The following is a 22,339-nucleotide window of genomic DNA, read 5'->3' on the forward strand; positions in this document are numbered from 1 at the left end:
CAGCCCTTTTTTAAATACTGAGAAAGCCCCCCTTGGCTTATACTCGGGTGAGGGTCCTGGTTGGCTTATATTTGAGTCAGCTTATACTCGAGAATATATGGTACATTTATTATTTTTCTCTATTATTGTTGCTACTATTACATTTACAGTAGAGCCTCACTTATCTAACATAACGGCAGAACGTTGGATAAGTGAAAATGTTGGATAATAAGGAGGGGTTAAGGAAAAGCCTATTAAACATCAAATTACATTATGATTTTACAAATTAAGAATCAAAACGTCATGTTTTACAATAAACTGATAGAAAAAAGCAGTTCAGTATACTGTAACGTTATATAGTAATTAATGTATTTATGACTTTAGCACCAAAACATTGCAATGTATTGAAAACATTGACTCAAAAACATGGACTACTAACAGGCAGACTGTGTTGGATAATACAGAACGTTGGATAAGTGGAAGTTGGATAAGTGAGACTCTACTGTATTTTACTCTATTTTTTATTATTATTAAGACATTTATTATTTCACTCTGATCTTCTTCTTCTTATTATTATTATTACATTTATTATTTTACTCTATTAGTACATTATTATTTTACTCCATTTATTATTATTACATGTATTATTTTACTTTATTATTATTAAAAGGATACATAAGCACATTTACATTGAAGAAGATGAGAATAATGATTTAATCAGAGTTGGACAGTCTTATCTTAAATTTGAGCTTTATGTAAATATTCAAAAACATTTAACCTACTGATGCCTCAATTAATGTAATTTTATTGGTATCTATTTTTATTTCTGAAATTTACCACTCTCGGCTTATACTTGAGTCAATGTTTTCCCAGGGTTTTTTGCGGTAAAATTAGGTGCCTCGGCTTATATTCGGGTCGGCTTATACTCGAGTATGTACGGTAAATGTCTGTATCTCTTATAATGGGTTGATTTTATCTCCGGTTTGCTAGTAAAACTGAATTACTGTGTTGTGAAATGATGCATGTTTAAAAAGTGTGTCCCCCCATGAAATGTTTGTAAAGCTCTGCCTATAAGGCTGGTTTGGTAAGACTCACCTTGTAAGGCAGGGATGGCTTTCCAAACAGACACAGGACCCTGACTTGCAAACTGTCCCAGAGAAACCTCCAAGAAAAAGATAGGAACCCCAGCCAGAGCCAACATTGTCAAATAGGGAATAAGGAATGCACCTAATGGGAATGGAGAAGAGAAATCTCAGATAGAGTATGGGAGAAATAGTTCCACTCTCACTATCATTCCTATTTTGCATAGCATGGATGTTTTGTGCAAGATACATATTGGTCAATGGTCACCCAGACACTGACAATCATTTTGGAGCCAGATCTTTCCCCTCGAAGATCTCTTAGGATTGCAGGGATGGAGATCCTATGACCTCCAGATGTTGCTGAGCTGCAGCTCTTAGCATTCCTTACCATTGACTAGACTGCCAAGGGCTGCTGGAAATTAGAGTCCAACAAAATCTGGAACAGGCATGGGCAAACTGCAGTCCTCCAGGTGTTTTGGACTTCAACTCCCACAATTCCTAACAGCCTACTGGCTGGATTAACAATCTTGAGGTTTTGATACTTGCTAAAAGCTACACACACTCCCACACACAGCCTTTATGGATTTTCCAATCTAGTTTTATTGATCTGATGATAAAAATGTATTTATGGATATTTTTATTTCTTTTGTTATTTTATAAACACACAAAATCTTAGGGGAAAATCTTTTTCTTAGGAGTTATAAAAGGGGCATTAAACAAATTAACAAATCTACAAAACATGTGCAGCAAATTTCAAAAGTAATCTTACTGAATTCAGATGAGCTTAGAAATACAATCTAACTTGAAAACCTGTGAACTGAAATGAGGGGGCTGAAAAGAAGGTCAAAACATGAGCATAAGGCTCAATTTAGCTAGAGCCAGGCAAGAAATGGTCTGTTTATTCACAGAAGATGATATTCTCTTAGGCCCCTTCCACACAGCTGAATAAAATCCCACATTATCTGCTTTGAACTGGAGTATATGGCAGTGTGGACTCAGGGCCCTTCCACACAGCTTTATAACCCAGAATATCAAGGCAGAAAATCCCACAATATCTGCTTTGAACTGGGTTATCTGTGTCCACACTGCCATATATTCCAGTTCAAACCAGATAATGTGGGATTTTATTCAGCTGTTTGGAAGGGGTCTCAGATATCCCAGTTCAAAGCAGATATTGTGAGATTTTCTGCTTTGTTATTATTGGGTAAATGGCTGTATGGAGGGCCCTTAGTGATTTCAGGTTAAGTTAAATATATCTGAAACATCTTGCAAATTCCTGATAAGAGAACAGTTAAAACATCAATGATTTTAAAAAAAAACCGAAGTACATATCCATTCCGTTGCCCTAGTGAAAACTAGTGAGGTCTCCTGTACCTTTAATATTTGTGTGGTTGTATAACAACACCTGCTGAACTCTCTTTTGCACAACTACTAATGGTAGAAAAGCCATCTCCAATTTTCACTCTGGCAACCCCAAATATGGGAACTGAAAGCAGTCCTTATTATTCCTAAGAAAGCTGGAACTCAATCTCTGTCCTAATATTTTTAGTGCATTATCATTTAGTGGATTTCCAATTGATGACTTCTGCAGAAGATCAGGTGCAAATAGCTTGGGGGGGTTCAGCCTACTAGGCTGTTGATTTATGGCAACCCCATAAATTCAGTAGGATATGCTTAGGTAAGGAATACTTGGCCCCTTACACAAAGTTGTATAAAATCCGCACTGAACTGAATTATATGGCAGTGTGAACTCAGATAACCCTGTTAAAGCAAATATTGTGGATTATCTGCCTTGATATTTTGGGTTATATTGCGGTGTGGAAAGGCCCTAAAAGATGGCCTTGCCATTTCCTCGCTCTGAAATATAGCCTACAGCACCTGATATGCGTTGGCGATCTCCCATCCAAATATTAACCAGGGTTGACCCTGCTTAGCTTCCAAGATCAGGCGGGAATCAGTAAACCCCCCTCCTTTTCCCCACAATGTCTATCTACCTGAAACGGCCCTTCTCCACTACTATATAATCCAGAATATCACATTATCCACATTATCTTTTTGAATTGCATTATCTGTGCCTACACTGCCAGATAATCCAGTTCAAAGCAGAAAATCTGGATGTTATACAGCTGTGTAGAAGGAGCTGAAATTGCTGTTGGAAAGAGCCTCCTTTTATTAACATCAGCACTCTGGCAAAAAAAGCTAAAGTCTTTGTAAAACAACAACTCCCATGATTCTATAGCATTCAGCCATGGCAGTTAAAGTGGTATCAAACTCCATTCATTCTGCAGTGTAGATGCACTTTTGGAGCCATCTGAAAGACTGTCACAAAACAGCTAAGGAAATACTGTTCATAATAAATCTATGCTCTGTGCCCCTTTAGCAACAAACGCAACCAATCCCCGGTTGCAAATAAATTATAACAGCCACTCTTCTCTATCACTACCAGCCTCCTTGTCCATAAACGGAAACAACCGAATCCTTTTGTTTAAGGGCAGGAAGTATTATCCATATATTCTAGATCAAGCATGGGCAAACTTGGGCCCAAGTTTGCCTATGCCTGATGTAGATGCACTTCCTACTGATTGGCCCATTGCTATGTCCAATCAAAAGACAAGCTACTAGGACCCCTTCTACACTGCCATATAAAATCCAGATGATCATCTTTGAATTGGATTATATGACAGTATAGACTCATATAATCCTGTTCAAATCAGATACTGTAAATTATCGGTTTTGATGGTCTGGATTACATGGCAGTGTAGAAAGGGGCCTTGATTCATCAGGTCAACCATTTTTATATTTGACTTTTTATTCAGAAGGTTGAACCAATTTATTTGGTGGATAACCAATCAAAATACTTAAACTAGTTTTGTAATTCTCTTGGCTCCATCCTACAGTAGTTTGGTGGAGTAGTTAGAATTCTATGATTCATAATTCTAGTTGAAGGGGGTGTGCTAGAGATCTCTAGCACACAATTCCAAGTCCCTGGCAGACTACAAATCTCAAAATTCCATACAATGGAGCTGTAATAGTCAAAAAGATATTTGATGAAATTTATGATTTATTAAAAAGTTTTATTTTTCCAGTTCAAGGAACTGTGGCAGAAGATTCTAAGTACCCCACGAGACTACAAATCTCAGGACTCCACTAAAATGAGGCATAAACATTCTAAAGCAGAGGTACTTTCTAAGATCAGGTCAACAGGGGAAGGTTAACTTCTAAGGCTGGACCATGGAACCACACTGGAGAATCTAGAGATTTCCAGGTCCCTTCTACACTGCCAAATAAATTCCAGATTATCTGCTTTGGACTGGATTATATGGCAGTGTAGACTCATTGAATCCAGTTCAAAGCAGATAAACGGGATTATTTGATTTGATAATCTGGATTATATTGCAGTATGGATCCAGCCTGAGTGAGCAGATGTTAGGCTAGGAGTGCATCTACATTACAGAATTAATATAGTTTGACACCATTTTAATTAGGATGGGTCAATACTATGGAATAGAGATTTGTAGCTTGGTGAGGCACTAGCACTCTTTGGCAGAGAAGGCTAAAGACCTTGTGAAACTATAACTCCCATCATTCCATAGCATTGAGCTGTGGCAGTTAAAGCAGTTTCAAAATTCATTCACTCTACACAGTTGATGCTCCCTAGATCATGTAATGGAGGCCCCTTCCACACAACTGTATAAAATCCCACATTATTTATTTACAGTATTTATATTTTGCCCTTCTCACCCCGAAGGGGACTCAGGGCAGATCACATTATATACATATAGGGCAAACATTCAATGCCCATATACACATAGAACCGAGACAGACACAGAGGCAATTTAACCTTCTCCTGAGGGGATGTTCGATTCTGGCCACAGGAGGAGCAGCTGCTTCATCATCCACTGTGACGGCACTTCCTCATTCCAAATTAGTTAAATTTGCCTCCCCACTTTATAAGTGGTACCTTGTTTCCTACTTGATAGATGCAACTATCTTTCAGGTTGCTAGGTCAGCAACGAGCCCACTCACCCCACCACCTGGCCTCGAACTCATGACCTCATGGTCAGAGTGATTTATTGCAGCAGGCTGCTCACCAACCTGAGCTACAGCCCGGCCCCTGATTTGAACAAAACATTATCTGCTTTGAACTGGGTTATATGGTAGTGTGGACTCAGATAACACAGTTCAACACAAATATTGTAGACTATCTGCCTTGATATTCTGGGTTATATGGCTGTGTGGAAGGGCCCTTACTCTCACACACATTCTCTCATTCTGCTACATAAGTGCATCCTCCCAAGTCACTGAATAAGGATTACTGTAGATGATACACTTTCACCTATGGGGCCCCATCTACACTGCCATTTAATCAATTTCTGATTCCAGATTATTTGCTTTGAACTAGATTAAATGGCAGGTAAACTCGTGTAACCCAATTCAAAGCAGATAATCTGGGATCAGATATGGCAGTGTAGATCCAGCCTGGGTACCATTTGGAAGAAAAGTGGAGAAACTGGGTCCTACATGGCAGAGGATTGGACTGGATGGCCTTCATAGTCTCTATGATTATATGATCCCATGGAGACCGTGGTTTGAATTCCTGCTGGGTCATGGAAATGCACTGGGGGACCTTGGGAGAGTCACACTTTCTCAGAGGAGAGCAATCCCTCTCTGAAGAAATTCTGCCAAGAAAAACCTCCTTAGGACCGATCGTCACAATCCAGAAATTATTTGAAGGCATTCAACGACATGAAGGGCCATTCTCATCAACATTAAAACGACCCTGACTATAATGTGATCCTTGTAGGGGAGGAATTTTGTACCGCGGATTGATCCTTCCCCAAGAGTTGACTGCTTCCTCCCCATCCCTCAATTTCCCACCATCCCGGTCCTTATTGCCACCACCTTCCCTCCAATCCCTTGGCTCAAAGCCGAACCAGAAACCCAAAGCGCCGACAATGTCTACTTTAAGTGGACCCTCGGGCCCGTTTAAGGCGTTTTAAACGGGCTCGTGGGTCCGGGCACCGGCGTTATCGCTTTCTGAACCGCAGCAGGATGTAAAAAGAGAGGAAAAGCCATACCTCCCCCATTCTTAAAGGCCAGGTACGGGAATCTCCAGACATTTCCCAGCCCTACTGCATAACCCACCATGGAGAGGATGAAATCCAGCTTGCTAGACCAGTTTCCCCGGGCTTTATTTTCGTCCCCTTCATCTTCTTCCGTTTGCTGCAGGGAGACAAAACGCAAAAAAAAAAAAAAAAAAAAAAAAAGGGGGGGGGGGAGGAATTATATGGACCTGGAAGCCAGAGGTAAGGATGCCTCTACAGTGGGGAATTAATGCAGTTTGATGCCACTTTAACTACCATGTGGAATCCTGGGAGGTGTGGTTTGCAGGGTCTTGAGCCTCCTCTGGCAAAAAAAGGTGCCGATGCCTCACCAAACTACAACTCCCATGACTGAATAGCATTGAGCCTTGGCAGTTGAAGTGGTGTCAGGCAACATGTCGCCTTGTGTCCCATGTTGGGAAAAATCCCGACACAAATACAGTCAGTCTTCCATTCACTGGGATTTAGGCCCCTTCTACACTGCCATATAAAACCCAGATTATCTGCTTTGAATTGGATTATATGGCAGTGCAGACATACAAAATCCAATTCAAAGCAGATAATGTGGATTATCTGATAATCTGGATCATATGGCAGTGTAGAAGGGACTTTAATGGCAGAGGGCCCCTTGAAAGTGAAAACTTTGAATTTAAAAAATACTTTTTAAAATGTGTTGTCGAAGGTTTTCATGGCCGGAATCACTGGGTTGCTGTGAGTTTTCCGGGCTGTATGGCCGTGTTCCAGAAGCATTCTCTCCTGACGTTTCGCCCGCATTTATGGCAGGCATCCTCAGAGGTTGTGAGATCTGTTGGAAACTAGGCAAGTGGGGTTATATATCTGTGGAAGGTCCAGGGTGGGAGAAAGAACTCTTGTCCGTTGGAGGCAAGTGTGAATGTTGCAGCTAATCACCTTGATTAGCATTGAAAAGCCTTGCTGCTTCTAGGCCTAGCTGATTCCTGACTGGAGGAATCCTTTGTTGGGATGTGTTAGCTGGCCCTGATTGTTTCTTGTCTGGAATTCCCGATTTCTGAATGTTGTTCTTTATTTACTGTCCTGATTTTAGAGGTTTTTTTAAATTATGGTCGCCAGATTTCGTTTATTTTCAGAGTTTCCTCCTTTCTGTTAAAATTGTCCACATGCTTGTGAATTTCAATGGCTTCTCTGTGTAGTCTGAGCTGGTGGTTGTCTGAATGGTCCATCATTTCTGTGTTCTCAAATAATATTCTGTGTCCAGATTGGTTCCTCCAGTGCTCTGCTATGGCTGACTTCTCTGGATGAATTAGTCTACAGTGCTTTTTTAACCTTCTCTTGGAATTTCTAGGTTCTTCAGCATGACTTCATGCAATGGGCTTTCACTTAAAGATGACCATAGAACCACAGTGGAGGACCTAGAGAATCCTAGAGATAACATTTTAATCAAATCCCCGAATTATCATCAAATCCACAAAAGTCTAACCTTAAACTCCTTAAACTGCCAGGGCTGCATCCTATGGAAACCTGGTGCTTGTAGTTTCGCGAGGGATTATAGAGACTCTGCTCCAAACATTCTTCACTTAACCGCTTAAGCGGCTGAGAAGGAAAAGGAAGGGGCCTGAGGCTGTGAGGAATGGTGGGAGTTGAAGTCCAAAACACCCACAGGGCCCAAGTTTGCCCAGACCTGCTCTAGAATAAATACGAATAGGATCATACCAAGCGGGAAAACGGGATAAAAATATACGCATTGTTGCAGAGCATTTCAAATACTCAAATTCATCTAAAACCAGAATGGTTTCTTTCGGAACGATTAGATTACTATGGCCGAGTGAAATTGATAGGTTGAGCAGAAATGAGCAAACTTTGTTCCTTAGTGTCATCTCCCAAAGACGGGAAACCATTTATGAACGCTTTGCAAAAACAGAAGAAAAAAAATAAATTGACTTGATCAGACTTTGTTCGGATCATTAGAAGGAATTCGTTATGCGTGGGGAAATCAGTGCTAATTATCAATTATGAAGAGTGATATACGAATAATTATGTGATGTGTAACTGTTGAAAAGAGTAGCAGAAATCAATAGATTTTAATAATAATAATAATAATAATAATAATAATAATAATAATAATAATAATCCCTTCCCTTTCTCTTCTTTCTTTCTTTCTTTCTTTCTTTCTTCCAATACATGTTAAATATCCCTTATCAGGAAATCCGAAAATGCTCTAAAGGTATTGCTGAAAGAGTGATAGCCTGCCATAGATGTGGGCGAAACGTCAGGAGAGAATGCTTCTGGAACATAGCCATACAGTCCGGAAAACTCACAGCAACCCAATGACAACACAGCCTTCGACAACACAGTGATAGCTTTGCTTTTGGACGCTTCAATGTACACACACCTTAAAGCTTGAAACAGAAATGAATTCCGTGTTTGGACATAGGTGCCATCTAAAAATATTATGGGTATGGGTATCCCAAAATCTGGGGGGATAGAAAATCCAAAAAACATCTGGTCCTTTTTGGAAATTTAATAATAATAATAATAATAATAATAATAATAATAATAAGGTTGTGAGTTTTCAGGGCTGTATGGCCCTATTCCAGAAGCATTCTCTTCTGACGTTTCACCCACATCTATGGCAAGCATCCTCAGTGGTTGTAAGGTATACCTCTGAGGACGCCTGCCATAGATGTGAGCGAAACCTCAAGAGAGAATGCTTCTGGAACATGGCCATACATCCCGGAATCCGGCTATGAAAGCCTTCGACAATAGACAATAATAATGACTTCGGTCATCTGGAGAGGCCCTGCTTGTGATCCCGCCTGCCTCGCAAGCAGGGTTGGTGGGGACACGAGACAGGGCCTTCTCTGTGGTGGTCCCCCGACTCTGGAACACCCTCCCCAAGGATCTCAGACAGGCCCCTACATTGGCAGTCTTCAGAAAGAACTTGAAGACCTGGCTGTTCCAATGTGCCTTCCCAGATTAATAGGAAATTTCCAATACCAAGTCCTATAAGCACTTTATTAGAACTTAGATTGCATATCGCACCCTACACTTGCCCTATAAGCCTTATATTTCACCTGTCACATCAGCACTTTTAATCTTGTACCCATTACTCTGGCCCGGTCCAGTTTTATTGTGTTTTAGCGTATTGTTTACTGCTTGTTGTTTATACTGTTTTAATTGTTTTAATTTGCCTTTTGTTTTGTATTGTTATATTGTGTGTTGAGGCCTTGGCCTTTGTAAGCCTCATCGAGTCCTTCGGGAGATGCTAGCTGGGTACAAATAAAGTTTAATAATAATAATAATAATAATAATAATAATAATAATAATGATAATAAATTATTTCTCACCTGCTCTATCTCCCCAAGGGACTCTGGGCGGTTTACACATACAAAAGGCAAATATTCCAATAGGCAGCTGGATCTACACTGCCCAATATCCCAGGCTCTGTTTCCAGATTATCTGGCAGTATAGACTCATATAATGCATTTCAAAGCAGATAATCTGGGATAGGGCAATGTAGATCCAGCCTCAGCCTACATTCCCGAATGTCATCCCCAGTTTCAGGGCGAAGTCCCTCTCCTGTGCCAACTGGGGACCAGCTGTGCCCGGCAGGCTTTATTCCCTGACCCCAAGTAACGATTGAACTGTCAGGGAGGGAATGATTGATCACCGGAGCCGGGCCCGGTGGGGTTGGCTTTGGGACCCTGCGCTCCTTGCTTGGGTGCGCTTTGGGGGTGGGCTGCCTGCGGGACCCTCTTCTCCCCCACCAAGACAAATTGGGATCACAAACTGTGCGTAAAAAGCAGACCAAGCAGGGCGCTGTTTATCGAAATCTCTCTGCCCAGCTCTGTTCTTCTCCATTGTTTTCTAGCGAGACTCAAACGAGGACCATCAGCCAACATACGTTAACACTGTTTCTGGGTATATTTGGTCTGCTGATTCCAAAAAATGACGTTTGTTTTCCCCCTATCAGCTCTGGGTTGTGAGATACAAAACACAAGCCATCTACAGTGGACCATAAAAAAACATGATACTCATATCTAAAAAACAAGAGCCGAGGCAGTCTATTTAATGCATTTTCTGACTAAGCGTCCCAAGTAAGGAAGGATTGCTGGGGAATTTGAGCTGTTAGGCTCAAAAATAACCCTCATTTGGGACAATTCCACCAAAAATATCTTTGACATAAAAACTTGTGCAGTCCAGGGATGAAACCCAACAAGGATTTCAGCATATTTCACATCTTCCATCATGTATCAACGAACCCACCCACCCCGCCTTTGCTCCAGTGCTTTGATTTCTCACAAAAAAGGTCTCACTCCCCTTTTGTTTTGGTGGTTCCTATCCGGGGAAACCGGGAAACAACGTGGCAAAATGATTTGCACAGAGGACTACATGATATGGCAGCTAAGAACCTGCCTTAGTAATCTGCATAGCAGGGGCAGTGTACACCCATATACTTCAGTTCAGTATGCGTTATCTGGGTCTGCACGACTACACGCATATAGCAGCAGCGTAGATCCAGCCTAGGACTCTGATCCTGCTATTTTAGATCTCCCTTGCTGTCCATCCGAAACTCAACCTGACCATTCTGTCTGCTTGCAGTCCAGCATAGATGGCTCGTGCTTTGTTTCAAACATTACAGTCCTATTCTCTATAGTTATATTCAGACTAGCATACAATCAAAACAGTACAGACAATTTAAATCAGGTCCAGGTAATAACAATAAAGTTATTTAAATAGAATAAAAGTATACTAAACTGATTGCTATGGCTCCATCTATGCTGACCATTTAATGCAGATCGAAGAGCAGCGTCCAGATAACAAACTCCCATCAAAGGTGCAAAAATCGTATCTATGTATATGGTTTAAAAGCATTGTTCAAGACACACGTTCATGCCTCAGATATTGGCCCTGTTTCTGGTTATATTTGGCCTGCTGATTCCAAAAATGGCACCAATGTTCCGTTTCCTGGCTGCATGGCCATGTTCCAGAAGCATTCTCTCCTGATGTTTCACCCACATCTATGACAGGCATCCTCAGAGGTTGTGAAGTCTGTTGGAAACTAGGCAAGGGAGGTTTCTATATCTGTGGAAGGTCTAGGGTGGGAGAAAGAATTCTTGTCTGTTGGAGGTAAGTGTGAATGTTGCAATTGGCCACCTTGATTAGCATTGGAAAGCCTTGCAACTTCAAAGCCTGTCTGATTCCTGTCTGGAGGAATCCTTTGTTGAGAGGTGTTAGCTGTCCCTGGTTGTTTCATGTCTGAAATTCCCGTTTTCAGAGTGTTGTTCTTTTTTTTTACTGTCCTTGTTTTAGAACCCAACAAAGGATTCTCCCAAGCAGGAAACAGCCAGGCCTTGAAATTGCAAGGCTTTTCAATGCTAATCAAGGTGATTAATTGCAACATTCACACTTGCCTCCAACAGAAAAGTGTTCTTTCTCTCACCCTGGACCTTCCACGGACATATAAACCCTACTTGCCTAGATTCCAATATACCTCACAACCTCTGAGGATGCCTGCCATAGATGTGGGCGAAACGTCAGGAAAGAATGCTTCTGGAACATGGTCATACAGCCCGGGAAACTCACAACAACCCAAGGCTTCAACAACCCGTCCCTTTATCAGCTCTAGTTTTTAAGATACAGAACATATGCCATCTACCAGTTGCCATCTGCTCCTCGTGATAGGCAGCATCTAAGAACTAGAGCTGAGACAGTCTGTCCAATGCAGTTTTCTGAAAAACAGCTAACCCCAGGAGCAGGCCTAAAAATCAAGACACCGACATTTGTTTTTTGTTGGGCTTCCGTAAACTTGGGAGGGCACCTACCTCAGGGACCCTGCCGCTGCTGCCGGGGAGGACCGAGGTGATGCCATCGGTGCCCAGCACCACGGTGCTCTGGCTCATGTTGATCCAGGCGTTGTTCTGCTCCAGGCCGCCCTTGCTCCCGGCGGGGCCTCCCTCCCCGCCGCCCTGGGCCCTTTGCAGCGGGGCGACCTTGCAGGGGGCGGAGGGGGCGGCGCTCTTGGGGGGCGGGGCGCCGGGGGCCTCTCGGGGGGCCTGCGCCGGGCCCGCTTGGCAGATGCCCACCCGGGCCTCCTCCGAGAGCGCCGTGGCCACTTGGGCCAGCTGGGAGGGGACGTGCGAGGGCGGGTTCTTGGGCGGCTGCTCGCTTTCGGGGCTGTTGCGGATCAGGGCCGCGGGCCTGGAGGCCATCGGATCCGGGCTGTTGGCCGGCGGCTGTTGGCTCATCTCCTTGGGGCCCGTGGAATCCTGCAAGAGCAGAGGCCAGTTACAAAGCAGGAAGGAAAAGGTTCCCTGGTATTATTATTTTTATTATTATTATTATTATTATTATTATTATTATTATTATTATTATTATTATTATTATTAGCGCCCTATTACTACATCATCATCAGCTAGATTTACACGGTCAAATAACTACATTATGTTATAAAGCAATGCTGGCATTGCCCATTCGCCCCATGTGCAAGGGAAAGTTGCTGCCAATTGTGAAAGAAATAAGGCTGAACACTGTAAAAGCCACCCACTGTATAGCTATCAGCCACCTCCCAGTAGACTTAAATCAAGGAAAAGCTTAATGAGAACCATCACGCATCTAAATATCCCTCCAGCAACATGAAGAATATCCTTGTGGACAGCAAAATCAGCAATTCCAACTGGATGCCCCCCCCCCCCCCCCCCACAGGGCAACTTGGAAGTCCCTGAAAAGACTCAGAAGTGGAGTTGGCAAGTCAAAAGACAATCTGGCTAAATGGCACTAAGAATCCTCCACCTTGTGTGACTGTGGAACAGAATAAACAGCTCAGCATCTGTATGCTTGCCTACAATGCCCTGCCTTATGCACAGAGGATAAACCGTTTAAAGCTACAGACAATGCAGTCGCTGTTGCCCGTTTTTGGTCTAAAATTATTTAGCTGCTTGTGATCCCGTTATTTCATCAGTTTTAAACTTATTTATTTATGCAATGCTTTTAACAGGAAATAAATAAAAAAAACTACATTATATGGGTCTACACCAGGCATGGGCAAACTTCGGCTCTCCGGGTGTTTTGGACTTCCATCTTCCAGAAATCCTAACCAGTTTATCGGCTGTTAGGAATTATGGGAGTTAAAGTCCAACTGGCCATATAGTGAAATTCAAACTGCATTGTTTGGCAGTACAGTAGAGTCTCACTTATCCAACACTCGCTTATCCAACGTTCTAGATTATCCAACGCATTTTTGTAGTCAATGTTTTCAATACATCGTGATATTTTGGTGCTAAATTCGTAAATACAATAATTACTACATAGCATTACTACATACTTTTTCTATCAAATTTGTTGTATAACATGATATTTTGGTGCTTAATTTGTAAAATCATAACTTAATTTGATGTTTAATAGTCTTTTCCTTAATCCCTCCTTATTATCCAACAGATTCTCTTATCCAACATTCTGCCTGCCCGTTTATGTTGGATAAGTGAGACTCTACTGTATATATCCAGCCATCATTATTAACTGAGCATAAAAATACAAGGAAGCTGGTTTAACACAAATCCTGCTTCCAGGCCAGAGTTAACCCATCCAATCCATTGGGTGTATTTATATATTGATTTTCTTGTGTGCCCTCAAGTCCTTTCCTCATTTATAGTCACCTTGAAGGCCCTTTCTTGGCAAGATTTGTTCAAGCGAGGTTTAGCGAGGTTTAGCCTTCCTCTGAGGCAAAGAGAGTGTGACTTTGCCTAAGGTCGCCAGGGGCATCTGCAGTGTGGATTTAATGCCGGTTAATGCGGCTCAGGGCTTTGGAACCATGGGAATGATAGTTGAGGGTGGCACCAGCCTTCTTTTGCAGAGATCTTGCAATACTACAAGTCTCATGATTCATTAGCATGGCATTTAAACGGGTGTCAAACTGTATTACTTTTGAGTTATTGTGAGTTTTCCGGGCTGTATGGCCATGTTCTAAAAGCATTCTTTCCTGATGTTTCACCCACATCTATGGCAGTGTTGGGTTATCTAAGCAATCATGCATGCATTTTCAATGTGGGATGGTTTATGTAGTTAGTTATGTCTGTTGCTTAGTAACCTGAGCCAAGCTGCATTCCAGAGTTGATGACACCATTTAAGGGTTTTGCATATGAAATGGGAAATGGGTGTATCCTTTCTGGGGACACACAGGAAGTGATGTACAGATGCCTCTTCCTGTCTCTTCCTCTTTGCTCCTGACCATGCCATGCTGATGTTCCTGTATGTTAAGAGATATGTAGTTTCCTGAACTGTTTTTCTTTGGAACTAAGATGTTTTTGCCTGTATGACCATCATCATACAAGATTGTGAGTAAACATATTTTTGCTATTTTATTTGATGTCTCTGATGCTTATTTTATGTGCATGACTTTTAAAAGGGAAAGGGAGGCTGGATATTTTGTCTTACTGTTTAATTTCTTTTTACCTCTGCTCACATAAACCCCTAGTCTTCTGCGTTTTTACTGCTCTGCATGAATGTTTAACCATATTGGAATCATAATCTTAACAGGTTATGAAAATATATTCCTATTAGGCAGAGGTTGTGATGTATATTGAAAACTAGGCAAGGAAGGTTTATATATCTGTGGAAGGTCATGAGTGGGAGAAAGAATTCTTGCCTGCCTCAGGCAACGGTGCATGTTACAATTAATCACCTTGATCAGCATTGAAAGGCCTTGCAACTTCAAGGCCTGGCTGCTTCCTGCCTTGGGAATGCTTTGTTGGGAGGTGTTAGCTGGCCCTGATTGTTTCGTGTCTGGAATGCTACAGATATATAAACCTCTATTGCCTAGTTTCCAATATACCTCACAACCTCTGAGAATGCCTGCCATAGATGTGGGCAAAACGTCAGAGAAGAATGCTTCTTGAACATGGCATACAGCCCGGAAAACTCACAACAACCCAGTGATTCCAGCCATGAAAGTCTTCGACAACATATTGCATTAATTTTAAAATCTAGCTGCCCCCTTAGCGGGTCTTCATGGATTCGAACCCGCATCCCGCTCTTCCTAAGATGCATCTCCATTGTAGAGTCCGTGCAGTTTGCCTCCCCGTTTAACTGCCAAGGCTCAATATCAGGGAACCTGGGATTGTAGTTTTAAAAGCCTTCTCTATCAAAGAGGGCTGGTGCATCAGTAAATTCCAGATCTCAAGATTCCACAGCGTCGAGTCAGGGCAGTCAAAGTGATGTCAAACACAGTAGATGCACCTATACCACACTATCTCTCTCCGGCTGGCTTCCCATTTAACTATTGAGGGGATGGGTTTCTTCCACTTGCACTTAACCAAGAGGATGCCAGCCACAGCTAGCTTTTAAGACTGTCAAGAAGGCATCCTTAAAGGAGCGATTTCGAGCCAAACAGCCACGTTCTGGCAAAGGACCACCGCATCTTTTCCTCCATCCCATCCCACCGGCAGCCCTCCTTGGTTTTCCCATCACGGGCAAAGGGTGCCCCCCCCCCCCCGGCGCACCGTTGCAGAGAGCATCTTTAATTTTACGCCCCATTTCCTTCCTGTCATTCAGCAATGCAGCCTGGCTTTGGACTGGGGGGGATCCGAGCAGGCGGGGAGGGAGAGGAGCCACGCTGCCCTTCCTGCAGCCATGCCACACAATCCAAGGAAAACACTTACTCTGTTTCTAGCAATACACCTCTCCCAATTTTGACTATTTTGAAGGCGGAATAAATAGGCGCCATTCCAACCAATGTTGGCGTGGCTTTTCTGAAGAGTATAGTCTCCGAAAGGCGGATTGGAATGGGCTGGATTCAGACTTAATCCAATTTAACAGTAACCTTACTTCACTCAGGCGGCTGGAGTTAGTCGAGTCACACGGAATGCAATGGATTTACTAAGGGAGGGTGCCTATACATGGTTTGGCTAAGGGAGGGTGCCTATACATTGTAGAATTAATGCAGTTTGGCCACGCTTTAACTGCCATGGCTCAATGCTATGGAATCGTGTGAGATGTGGGATTTACAAGGTTTTTAGCCTTCTCTACTCAAGAGTGCTGGTGCCTCTCCACATTACAATTCCCAGGATTCTACAGCATGGAGCAAGGGCAATTAAAGTGGTGTCAAAGTACACTGATTCCACAGTGTAGATGAGCCCTCAGTCTGACTCTGGATTCTGCTCCAAAGGGATTTCCTTCCCTTTAAGCCCTGCAAGTGGGGGCCCTTCCACACTGCCATATAACCCAGAATATCAAGGCAGAAAATCCCACAATATATGCTTTGCACTGGGTTATCTGAATTCACACTGCCATATATTCCAGTTCAAAGCAGATATGTGGGATTTTATTCAGCTGTTTGAGTGTGGCCTGGGTCTTTTCTCTCCCGTCTTTCTCACACATCTTGGCTCCACAATCACAAGCAGTAAAGTTTCCCGAGCAGACAGTTTCTGCAGGAAACGGGGTTTACTTTTGGGCATGCAAAAATCCCAAACAGAAAAGAAAAGAAAGAAAGAGGAAGGAAGGAAGGAAGGAAGGGAAAATGGATGTAAGGAAGGAGGAAAAGAAGAGAAGAGAGAAAAGAAGCAGTCTCTTTGGAAGCTTGCAGCACCCCACTCCCACCTCCTTCAGTGACAGAAACCCCTACATAACCAGAAAAAAAATATATAAGTTCAGAATTTCATCAGTTAACAATGAAATTGATAATAGAACCAAAGTGAAGACAAAAAGCATAACTGTACTCCGATCTGAAGAAATTAAGAGGGAATCGCAGAAATTATAAGGAAACATGTTTGGACAATTTATGCTACAAAGGAGTAGATTAGAAGTCAATTTTTTCTTTCCTATCTTTTCCTCTACTTTTCTTCATATCCTAAATCGACTTTACATAATTTTAGTTATGTATTTTAGATACTCCAATATACCTTCCGTACTTTTCCCCATCTAATTCAACTTTTAAAGTTAAAAAATTAACAGTAAACATTATTTTTTATATTTTTTTATTTTTTTTAATCTTGTAAATTAATAAAAATTATTTTTAAAAAATATCAAAAGACACTGTCGAATTAATACTTTACAAGCAGTAGCTTCTCTGCCCAAGAGCGATGGTGCCTCACCAAGCTTACAGACCCCAGAAGTCCATAGCATTGAGCCATGGCAGTAAAAGTGGAGTCAAACTGCAGCGTGGCTGCATCCTAAGAAGCCCGAAAAGAAAGGTGCGTTCAGCACCCTGGACAGCGCTCTCTCTGCCTGACGCGCTCCCAACCCAAAGAACGTTCCCAACCTGAGTGGTTTGCCTTTCTAGCCACCGGATCCCAAGTAAAAGATCTCTTTCCTTAGCTCCTCAAAAGGAAACAGGGGAGGGATGGAGGGAGGGACCCCACATACCCCCATATCAACCCCCACTTACCATCTCTACAACAGCATCGGCTGGAAGAAGCGGCAGGAGAGGGGATTGGCTTGGCCGAGCGAGAGCAGGAGCAGCAGCAGAAAAGCAGGAGGCGGGCGAGAGCGCCAAGCTTTCTATACCTCTGCGGGAAAGACTGAGGGTTTGCGTCAGTGTAGAGCAAGGTGCCTTTCGTGTGACATTTTCGTGATAATAAGAGTTTGATAAATCATTACCCTTGCGTTCGGAGGTTAGGGCTTTTTTTAAAAAAAAAGGACAACGAGGAAAAGCCGGCGCCCTGTCACTCAAGCGGAGGTTGGGATTTTGCGTGTTGGGTGTGAGTCACGGAGTTGGAGGGAGAGGGAGGGAAGAAAAGGGAAGGGAAGGAGGGGTGGGGACTGGCGTGGGCTTGGTGATGCGCCTGTAAGCCCAGCCCTAGCCAACGCAGAACTTTCTTGCTGTATTTAGATTTAGAAGAAGAAGAAGAAAAAGAAGAAGGGGGGGGGGGGAGAGAGAGAGAGAGGACACCAGAGAGACACGTCCAACTGCAGCCAAAGCACAAACACGAGCAAGAAAAGACTTTCTCTCCCCCTCCCCTCCCTTCAAGAACCTCCACATCCAACTCGGAGACACTGAAAAACCGCATTGAGGGTCTGCATTGAGGGTCCAAACAGCTCTTTGCCACCCTTTTCAGTCCGGAGGCGGAAAGACATTGGTATTATTAGGGTAGCAGAGTTGTCCCTGAAGTTATTCTTCAATATATTGGGGGAACGTGTTTCTTAATGTATCGTTAGAAGAGTTGGGAATGAGCTGCCCATCTACAAAGCCAATGACACCTCTTTCTGCGACGCTTGGGGCATTATTTCGCCTCATGTCCTTTAGATTAAAAAAAAAAGTTTAATTATAGAATGATCGATCAAGGAAAGACGTCATTCCTTTTGCAGAGTCTCTGGGCATTTATACAGAGTACCTGTTGGGATCTAAAGCATGTCCAAAGGCTCTCAATCCCACACTCTCTCGTTTAGGCTCAGCGTGAGGCTTGATCTAATACACCTGCCATGAAAAAAAAAAGAGTTTTCCGGGCTGTATGACCATGTTCCAAAAGCATTCCCTCCTGATGTTTCGCCCACATCTATGGCAGGTATCCTCAGAGGTTGTTGAGGTCTATTGGAGACTAAGCAAATGGGGTTTATATATCTGTGGAAGGCCCAGGGTGGGAGAAAGAACTCTGGTCTGTTTGAGGCAAGTGTGAATGTTTCAATTAATCACCGTGATTAGCACTGAAAAACCTTGCAGTTTCAACACCTGGCTGATTCCTGTCTGGGGAATTCTTTGTTGGGAGGTGTTAGCTGGCCCTAATTGTTTCATGTCTGGAATTCCCCCTCTTCTGAGTGTTGTTTTTTTTTTTAATTTATGTCCTGATTTTAGAATTTTTTAATACTGGTAACCAGATTTTGCTCCTTTTCATGGTTTTCTCCATTTTGTTGAAAAAAGAGTTTATTTATGGTCTACCTAAAATCAAATAGGAATTCCACTGATTTTAATAGCAAAAGAACCACTATCTGTCCCTCCGACATAAGTGGGATTTCAGCGCGATAAGCTTATATATTTCTTGTATGCTCTCTGTATGTGTGCCTTAAGTCGTCTGTCCATTTATGGTGACCCCATGAATTTTACCCACGTGTAAAAAAAATAGCGAGGAGATGTACATTTCTCTCTTCAGAATACGTTTCCTACATTGCACCCCAAGTTTCCTACATTGCATCCTCAACAGCCTCGCTGAGGGTTTTGGGGGCCTTTATGGCTTCCTAGGTTGAGTATTTCCCCCATTTTTCCCACTGCCATCCCAAGCATTATTGTCTTCTCATTTATTTATCGTGTCAGAAGCAAATTGAGGATTATAGTGTATTTAAAAACACAAAGTTAAACACTTGGCTCTCCTTTGACCAGAAGGTGTCCACCCGGAGTGCCTCTGGTGTCGCTTTGAGATGGTCCTCCATTGTGCATGTGGCAGGGCTCAGACCGCATTGTAATAGGTGGCCTGTGGTTTGCTCTCCTAGACACTCGCATGTCCTAGACTCCATTTTGTAGCCCCTCTTCCTAAGATTGGCTCTGTCTTCTCATGATATGTCCAAAGTATGACAGCCTCCGCTTAGTCCTCTTGGCTTACAGATTTACCTGAAAGGAAATTATTTTGAAGCCAAAAAGCAACATACAGTGGCGTAAGTAACACTGTACCCAGAAACAGATATTTCTGAACAAATGTCAGTGTATTTGGGGAGGTCCTTCCCTCCTTTTGCCACCCCTGAAGTTGTGTTTGGTGGAGAAGCCAGAGAAAACTCCAGGCTTTGGCGCAGGCTCTCAGCTAATGAAAATCGAGATTAATCTCTTCTCAATTATTCTTTCCAAATATCCTTCTGTATTCAGATGGTTATTATGTTAACCCTGGGTATTTAGCAGAAGGGAGGCTTGACTACTTAGGTGTTACTTTCTTTTTTTAACCAAGAAATGTTTTTGGTTTGTTTTGTTTTTTTAAAAAAATCTAGTTCTACCTTTTTGAATTATTTATTTAAAAAAAGAAACGAAATATTCTAACTTCAGTTGTGCTAATTTTTTGGAAGAAAGGTGGAAAGATAATATGATACTGATAACCAGCTTCAAGGTGTTGGACGATTTGGAGATCAGGATCCAAATCCGAACTCAGTCATGCAAATAGACATGTCATACTCTCTCAGCCTCAGAGGAAGGCAATATCTCGGATCAAAGCTTGCAAATAATCCCCTCGAAAATGTTGCCTTGGGGTCGCCATAAATCTGAAACCACTTGAAGGCACACAACAATAACAAATGATACTATGACCTTGTGTGTATGTGTGTGTGTCCAGAGAAAGTGAGATAAAGAAACAGAAATAGCCTGTTTCCCCCGTTTGAAAAGTCAGTTTGGAAAAACCGTGACCAAGGTTCTATTTAACCTCGGAGCAGAAGGAGATTGAGAAAGACAGGTTTTGCTCTTAGTGGCATCTAATCCAGCGTTTCAATAATTGATTTTGGACTTCAGCTCCCAGGAGCCCCAGCCAGCTTTGTCAACAATCAGGAATTCTGGGAGCGGAGGTGCAAACAGCTGGAAGACCAAAATTTGGGAAACGTGGGTTTCTACATAGTCCCTCCTCCCCTGCATCCATCGAGGTTAGCAAAACCTTATGAAATATGTGGTGTTTAGACTTTTAAGGCACACATAGACCCTATGAACGTCATAGAGTTTTTTTAAGGATGGAATATTCAGATTTGGCCAGTTCCTTGCCACAGTCCTGGTATTCACTGGCGGTCTCCCGTCCAAGTACTAGCCAGGGCTAACACTGCTTAACATCCAAGATCAGACTGGATCTGGTGCCTTTAGGGTATTTTAGGCCCCTACTTCTATTAAATGCAAGAAGTAAATTACAAGAGACAAGCAATCAATTTATGTGATTAACTTCGTGAGGTAGAGCATCACTAGTTGGGGAGTGGAAATTTCATGACAAAAATGTAGTCGAGTATCGTTTGTATGAAGTCTAGAAATCTATTTTCTTTTCTTTCTTTTTTTAAAAAGGAGGTATATCCTATTTTTTTTTCCACAAATACTGAGACCTGAAACGAACGAGTCATTTATTTTTAATTAAAAAGGAAAGTACAGATTTTTGAGCAATCATCACAACAACAATAATAAAATTCCAGTGGAAAAAAAGATTTGGCGTCTAAAGTATCCGAATTAGGAAGGGAAATACAAAACATCCCACATCTCATGCGACTGCATTGTTCGGTTACTACACACACACACACACACACACACACACACTAAACGGTTGATTTTCAGGGTGGATGTATTTTTAGGATTTTTATTTGGGGTAATTTTTTATTGAGCAGAGAAATCTCAGAAGCTGTTAAATTGCATTAGGTTTATGTGAGTTGTCCGGGCTGTCTGGCCATGTTCCAGAAGCAATATCTCCTGACGTTTTGCCCTCATCTATGGCAGACATCCTCAGAGATTGTTGAGGTCTGTTGGAAACTAGGCAATGGGGTGTATATAATTGTGTAAGGTCCAGGTGGGAGAAAGAACTCTTGTCTGACGGAGGCAAGTGTGAATGTTGCAATTAATCACCTTAATTAGCATTGAAAAGCCGTGCAACTTCAAAGCCTGGCTACTTCCTGCCTGGGGGAATCCTTTGTTGGGAGGTGTTAGCTGGCCCTTATTGTTTCCTATTTGGAATTCCCCTATTTTCAGAGTGTTGTTCTTTATTTACTGTTCTGATTTTAGAGGTTTTTTAAAATACTGGTAGCCAGATTTTGTTTATTTTCATGTTTTCCTCCTTTCTGTTGAAATTGTCCACATGCTTGTGGATTTCAATAGCTTCTCTGCGTTATCTTAAATGATTGTTACATTTCTCGACCCTTATCTGTCATGTTTACCAATATTTCCAGTGCCCAGCTCACCTACATATTTACAATTTCCGAGTCCACAATTATGCCTGGCTTTCCAAAGAGAATCACAAAAATTGTTCTTAAAACACTATTGATCAAAAAGTATTTCTGATTATTGTTCTTAAAAGCCCATAGGTTCCCTCTCCTTCCATTTTCACGTTCTTTTGCTTGGAATTCTATACTCAATTTTCAAGGAAGAAGCCCTATTGAATCAATGGGACTTTGCTTTAGATTGGACTGGCATGCACTTTGGAGTAGGTCTCTGTAGGGTTTCAGTGGGAACTCGCACTTTCTTCGGGAAATGACGTACAACAGGCACCCGTCGAAGAAAAAAAACCCTTCATAATTATAGTAATAGGAAGGAAGTTTATTTTCCAAGACAGTGCC

At 42.3% G+C, this 22,339-nt stretch overlaps 1 protein-coding gene across 3 annotated transcripts in view; it reads right to left on the reverse strand.

The window, feature by feature from the left end:
• slc6a5 (solute carrier family 6 member 5) overlaps window positions 1-17,999 on the reverse strand; it is a 106,790-nt gene extending 88,791 nt beyond the window's left edge. Inside the window, exons 1-4 of one of the 3 annotated variants that reach the window (XM_003214676.4) lie at window positions 17,520-17,998; window positions 11,965-12,408; window positions 6,140-6,284; window positions 1,075-1,206 (exon numbers count right to left, since the gene is read on the reverse strand). In XM_003214676.4, coding sequence (XP_003214724.2) covers window positions 1,075-1,206; window positions 6,140-6,284; window positions 11,965-12,408; window positions 17,520-17,522 — 724 coding nt within the window. In that variant the 5' untranslated portion in view covers window positions 17,523-17,998. Of the gene's footprint in view, window positions 1-1,074; window positions 1,207-6,139; window positions 6,285-11,964; window positions 12,409-17,519 lie in introns of those variants that run through there. The other 2 variants (XM_062967798.1, XM_062967799.1) reach the window with 2 other exon arrangements.
• Between the last annotated feature and the right edge of the window lie 4,340 nt (window positions 18,000-22,339).

This window comes from Anolis carolinensis, chromosome 1 (genome assembly GCF_035594765.1).
Source record: "Anolis carolinensis isolate JA03-04 chromosome 1, rAnoCar3.1.pri, whole genome shotgun sequence".
In the NCBI taxonomy this organism is placed as follows: Eukaryota; Metazoa; Chordata; class Lepidosauria; order Squamata; family Dactyloidae; genus Anolis; species Anolis carolinensis.